Raw genomic sequence first — 6,514 nt, 5'->3', positions numbered from 1 at the left:
AAAAAACTATTATAGTTTCTATCATTGTGTCCATTTCTCAAACAACTATGCCTGAAAGACGGGTTTTTTGTTAACAAAGCATACATGTATTGTCTTGGGAATGCTTAAATCTGTCTCTGTATATGAGAGGAGAAAAAAGCATGGGATTCACATTCTTTTTGCTCCCCATTGGTTTCCTGTGAGAGCCTTGTGCACTTTCTGTGTTCCTTTCTTGAAGTGTTTTGGAAGATGTCATGCTGCATTATGGTAATTTGGGAGTTCTTTTGTTCCAACCAAATCATATAAAGGCGCTTATTGTGTTAGTTTTATCGAGCATGGAGATTGAGTGCCAATAGAGTGGTGAACACTCCCTATTGCATCTCTTCTTCGACTTGCATCTCCATAAGTTGATGAATACTAGTTCCTTCAAAGTGTCCCGAAGCCACTGATGGTATCTAACTTTTTCAAAATCAAGTGCTCAAGCCAAGATTTTCCTGGTTGAATCAATTTTTAAGAGAACAATTCACAAGAAGTTGGCCATAGTGAGAAATACTGACCTCAAGGGAAACTGAGGCTAATTTGAGAAAGAAATGATAGTTCTTAATATGAATCCATTCTCACCTAGAAACACGTTTTTTTTTTCTACAGTTGAACAGTTCAGTTCTATTACATTTTAGCACAGATTACCAGTTAAAAATTAGTGTTGCCCTTATATAGATTAGATAATCTGCAAGGAAGTGCTTTGTCACTTGGGTTCAGGTTTTGCAGAGAATGAGTAGCCACCACTATAGTCAAAGTTATCCTCACTCACATCCTTTCTTGTTCCAGAAATGTAAGGTTGGGAGATAACGCCTTTTGAATTCCTGATATCTGTGGCAGATGAAGATGCTGATTGTGAGTTTGTGCTTAGACCAGCAGAATGCAGCAGCATCTCAATTTCCTTCACGATATCACTCATCGTTGGACGATCTGCAGCTAGTTCTTCTAGGCATCTCAATGCCAACTCTGTGTACTTCCTGAATCCTATGAGATTAGTTGCGATTTGAATTACAGGATCCATTAATTCCTTTAGCCCATAGAATTCTTCATCACTAGCATCTATCGCCATCTTCACCTCACGAACGATGTATTTTCCTTTCACAATTGGTTGCTTGGCAGTAATCATCTCCAGCATCACCACTCCGAAGCTATAAACATCACTTTTGTCGGTCAACTGCTGTGTCAAATAGTATTCAGGATCAAGGTATCCCTGTAAAGAAGAGCATTAATTAAGCTGTTGAGTTTATGCACTACTACTACACAAATCAATTTTTAGAAATAAAATAGGTCCTATATAATCTGCATTTAAGCAATTCTTCATGATCAGTCATATGCTATCACTATAATGATGCGATGTAAGCACTAGAAAAATGTGATGCATATATTATGAAAGAAACTCTCATACTACCATTGTTCCTTTTACTTGAGTGGAAACATGGCCCTTTTCATCGTCCGACATCAACTTTGAAAGGCCAAAATCTGCGACCTTTGCATTCAAGTTTTCATCCAACAGGATGTTACTTGACTTAACATCCCTGTGTATGATTGGAGGATCAGCTAGTTCATGAAGATATGCCAATCCTCTAGCTGAACCAAGTGCAATTCGCAGCCGCCTCCTCCAGTCTAGCAGTATCCCACTCTTTCCTGAAATTACAAGTTAGGAAAAGGCTTATGTATGACAGGGTGAAATTCAAGGTGTTGAGCTTACCAGAGAGGCTCTCTCTTAGTGTTCCGTTGGGAACGAATTCATATACCAACATCTGCTCCCCTTGATCAAAGCAGAAACCCACCAGTGATACAAGGTTTTTGTGATGAACTCTTGATAGCAACTCGATCTCTGTCTTGAATTCAAGTGCACCTTGTGTTGATCCTTGCTGCGCCCTCTTGATTGCAACTATTGGCCCTCCTGGAAGCATTCCTCTATAGACCTGAAGGGTGTCAAGTAAAAGAATGTCATTTCTAGAGTTTGTTGCTCATAGAAGTTTGACATAGGATACTGAACAATGACCTTTCCATAACCTCCAGAACCAATCTCATTAGAAACTGAAAAGTTATTGGTGCATCTTTTAAGTTCTTCATAAGAGAACCATCTTGCTCCCTTCAACTGTGGTGCCTCACTACCTTCATCTCCGCTGTGCCCGCGTGTCCATGATCCTGAAAGTTTTGAATGTAAAATAGATTGTGTCTGCATGATGCCTTTTTTATTATTATTACAATGAAAATGCAAATATTTGGACTTTTGGTTTAGCCATTTTAACCTCTTATATAAATTTACTTCTGTTTTTGGCTAACAATTTTTTTTGTGGAAAGTTTAAACTTTAACAAGACATAGAAGGAAAAAACAGTTATAACTTACCAAAAGGCTTGCTTTGCTCAATGGCCCTTTCAGCGCGCCTTCTCTGTCTCAAGGCATAGATAGTTACTACAAGAAGTCCAATAACCAGAAGTGCACAACAAGCTGCTATTCCAATTTTCAATCCAACACTCATTGTGGATCTTCCTTCTACGGCTAAATGATTTCGTTGAGTCAGTAAAAGAAAGGGTTTTAAATGTGCTACAAAAGGCGGAGAGATCACCTGGGAAAGGGTATGTGGATGCAATGAAATAGAAAGGACCAAACAATCGTGGAGGCTTGAACGTTTGATTGCTCAGATCGAACCCAATGTCTTGGATCTCAGACCTACTGAAGTACATTCCAGTGGATGGGAAAATTTTGACCTGTATTTGCATATAAGAGTCGTCGTTGAAAAATGGATTTTGCAAGAATACTGATCCAGGTGTGAGATCAAGTGCTGTCTGCAATTTATTTTCCAGTTCTTGGAACAGCGTTCTGTTTGACACATCTCTGAAAAAAGGTGCTCTGAAGTACATCACTCCCTGGAATGGGTAGGCACAACTGCAACTCTGAGGATTAGGACTCTGATCCGGGGGGCACAAGTTCGACACACAATTAACAACGCTGGTTGAGTAAGGAACTGGTGGATTTTGGCTCAGCGTGCAGTATGTTGCAGTGGGTAACTTAGAGCAAATAGGATTCCCTACGAGTCTGGAATGAGAGATGGATTACTGAAAGTTATGATGAATAAATTGCATTGAAACTAAATTAACAAATATGCATGTCAGTGTTCTCACATCAGGGATGTGAGGTTATAACCGTTTGTCAGTTCGATGCCTGTGAGATTATTATTTTTGAAGCTCACAAGTTGTAGTTGTTGGCTGACAGAATTGCCCAGTCGAAGGGTGCCATTAAAGTGATTGTAATCCAGTATCCTGTGAAAAGTATGGTTTTCACTATCTGTTGTGAGAATATCATCTTTTTCCAATGAATGCTCTGGTGAGACACTTACACTTGCTGTAACGGAGGAAAACTGAAAAGTGTTTCAGGTACTTCTCCAAAAAGCCCTCCTGATTGTATCACTCTGGAGCAATCAGCACGGAAACATTAGTCCAGGTTATCAACTAAATTGCTTGATTCATAATCATGATGGATAGTTGTTGAACTAACAGTGCAGTGAGCGATGTAAGCTCCGAGAACCAAGCTGGGCTTTCTGAGGGATCAAAGGTGTTGTTGCTCAAATCCCTGAAAATCATACAGTTGGTGTTCGAGTGTCAAAATCGAAGTTAATTTACTCAACTTAGGGAAGTGCTTAAGGAAATTCTGTGAAGTCTTACACATAATAGAGGGTATCCATTCCACTCAGATCTGGTAGTAGACCCGTTAGTTTGTTATTTGCTAGGTTTCTGAAAAAGATTGATGCAGGACGTGAGTTCTTCTATTGCATTGATAAACTGCATCTGATGATGCATGCTAAACCACATGTCAAACCATAAAGATATACAATCTTTGTCCGTCATTGCATTGTTCTTATATTATTCTCCTTATTTAGTAACCTAGGATGTTCCTATTCATGCTAAGGCCATAGATTGTTGGCTTACATCTTTTGCAACATCTTAAGTTGTTCGAATATGTTGTCAATTGCCCATTTAAAATTTTAACTAGCAGAATATGTCATGTCATACAGTTCATTGATCTTTGTAAGATTGTTGATATTGGATGGAACTGTGCCATTTAGTGAATTCCTGTCCAATCGCCTGCCATGGAAAGAATTAACCAGTTACTAACGAAGATCAGTTATAATTTAGGTTGGATAGAAAGATACTTACAGAACCTCAATGCTTTGCACTAGACATATGGAATCTGGAATTCTTCCCGTTAATCTGTTTCCATCAAAAAGTCTGCCAAATGTAGAACAATCAGGAGTCAGAATTTATTTGAAGTTTTCTCAAGTTTTAGAGGAAATGTGAATCTACAAAATTCAACTTACACGTGTAACAATGTCATGTTTGAGTGAAAGAGTTTTTCCGGGATGAAACCAGATAATTGATTTTTGTTGAAATGGCTGTCAAGCAAGCAGAAAAGAAGGAACATTAATAAAAAAGAAAAGAAAATTAAACGGACTATGGTATTCAATAATTCAAGTTTGCAAAAGTCAAACTAACTTTCATTGCTTTCTACCCTTTTGGAATGACTTACAAATGTTTTGCGTGGTAAAGTAGGTCCAAGCCTGGTTCTTGTCCATTGGAGACCGGAAGAGATCCACTGATATGGTTATCGGCGATATCGAACCAGAAAAGATTGGAAAGCTTGCCCATGGATGATGGGATTTTGCCAGTGAACTGGTTTGAGTTCAGAGCGCTGGGGAAATAACAGATCAAAGTGAGTGAGGATTGAAGGCTCGGCATTCCCAACCAGAATGATTTTTGCTTACAGATATGAGAGGTTTTGTAGAGATCCTAGTTCATCTGGGATGCTCCCAGTAAAGCTGCAACCAGCTAAGATTCTGCAAGATAGTACCCATTTTAGCAGGTCTAAAACACTACATGATGGACAGTTGAAAATGATTTGAAGCGAGTGAATTCTTGTTATAAAAGGAGTTCTGCCTCACAGGGTGGTCAGCTTCATCAGGCTTCCAATACTCGGAGTTAGTTGGCCACCAAGCTCATTGTTGAATGATAGATCCCTGCAAGTTTTCTTGTCTGTAAGATCTCTTAAGTAATGGCTATTCTGTTTGTTTAAACAATCAGAGAATCAATAGTGTTCTCGTCAAAGGTTTATGATTTCAGAAAAACTGCACCAAGTTTACATCTCCCATGAGGTAAGACTGCAAATGAACTTACAAAATTCTCAATTCGCTGAGTGTTCCGATGTCTGCGCTCAGTGTGCCCTTGATCCCCATGGTTGACAATTTCCTGAAATTTGCTAAAATCAGGTCGAAACTCGTGGCAACAGAAACAAGAAACTAGTTTCCGTTTCAGAAAAGATGCTCACAGAACGGTGACTTTAGAGTTGATGCATGAGACACCTTCCCAAGGTGTTTCACAAGGATCGTCGGATGTCCCCCAGCTCGGAGGCGTGTTCTGCCACTCGCTCATTAGAGACCGCAGAGCAGCAGCTGCAAAGGGAAAATGAGAAACATTTGTTAAGCATACAACAAGAAACATCCACAAACATCCACTCCAATCTTCGTACAAGAAATTATCAGAGATAAACAAAGGGATACCATCTTGAGGGTCTGTGCTTCCCAAACCGGTCTGAAGACATGCAACGAATGCACACAGGATGAAAATAAGAGTTCTCATCTCTGTGCTCTTGCTGAACACGTACTGTCAGCTGCTGACTCCACTATCAGAAGCTCAACTCTTCTTTCCGTCACTCTGCAGAAGAGGTAACAACTGACCTACCTGCCATGATTCACCTCATCATCCCCCCTGCAGTACTCCAGTGGAAGAATAATCATAAGAACTTGCAACCAGCAAAAGGAGCCTATTCAAAAATGCCCTGCCTTGACTTCAAAGTCAATTGCACAAGATGGAATTTGTTGCTAACTTCCAAACTTGGGCTACTGAAAAGGTCGCAGTGATGAGAGAGAAGAAGATATTATGCTTCCAATGGGAAGGGTAGTTGGCTGCGGATTGTCAATTGTGGACCTTCATCATTGAGCCTTCTCTTCCACTACTTTTAGCACTCAATTAAGAACTCACCCAACTTGCAATGGTCTACAAGACCGAGGCATGCCCATTTGCACTTGCTTGTGCAGTTCAATCAATAGGAAGTAGGAACACACTCGGGGACACTCAGTTGGATCGGCGACCACAGTTATTTAATGTACTCAAAGTTGGCTCGGCCACTGGACCTCAAGAGGTAGATTGTGATGGGTTCCGCTACAATGATGGATTTAAATATGCCAATAATGCTTTTGAAAATCAAATCAAATTAAAATGGGAACAATGACACAAAAGATCATGTTTTTTTAGCGGAGCCAACTCAAAGTACAGTTAATTGACATGAACTAAATATTTAATCAAAGCTTTGATGGTAATAAATTAGTGAAATGTTTATTGAAATGTATCCAAACCTAAAAGTACACAACTCCCAGTCTTCTAGTCTTGCTGACTGATATCGAATGGCAGTCAGTGATCTGGAGTTGAGACAAAG

General features: G+C 39.7%; 1 protein-coding gene across 1 annotated transcript; it reads right to left on the bottom strand.

Moving 5' to 3' along the window:
- Positions 1-519: 519 nt before the first annotated feature.
- LOC122029754 (leucine-rich repeat receptor protein kinase HPCA1-like) lies at positions 520-6,004 on the bottom strand. Its single transcript, XM_042588881.1, has 19 exons — positions 5,580-6,004; positions 5,348-5,471; positions 5,197-5,268; positions 4,965-5,039; positions 4,788-4,859; positions 4,553-4,714; positions 4,344-4,418; positions 4,183-4,254; positions 4,039-4,110; positions 3,691-3,759; positions 3,524-3,598; positions 3,366-3,437; positions 3,151-3,288; positions 2,595-3,064; positions 2,375-2,527; positions 2,027-2,172; positions 1,727-1,946; positions 1,427-1,662; positions 520-1,228 (listed from the first exon to the last, which is right to left on the bottom strand). The coding sequence occupies exons 1-19, from the start codon at positions 5,656-5,658 to the stop codon at positions 725-727; spliced, it is 2,886 nt and encodes a 961-aa protein (XP_042444815.1). The 5' UTR covers positions 5,659-6,004; the 3' UTR covers positions 520-724.
- Between the last annotated feature and the right edge of the window lie 510 nt (positions 6,005-6,514).

The sequence above is a fragment of the Zingiber officinale genome, chromosome 10B (assembly GCF_018446385.1).
Source record: "Zingiber officinale cultivar Zhangliang chromosome 10B, Zo_v1.1, whole genome shotgun sequence".
Classification (NCBI taxonomy): Eukaryota; Viridiplantae; Streptophyta; class Magnoliopsida; order Zingiberales; family Zingiberaceae; genus Zingiber; species Zingiber officinale.
This window is presented reverse-complemented; position numbering and strand designations above follow the sequence as displayed.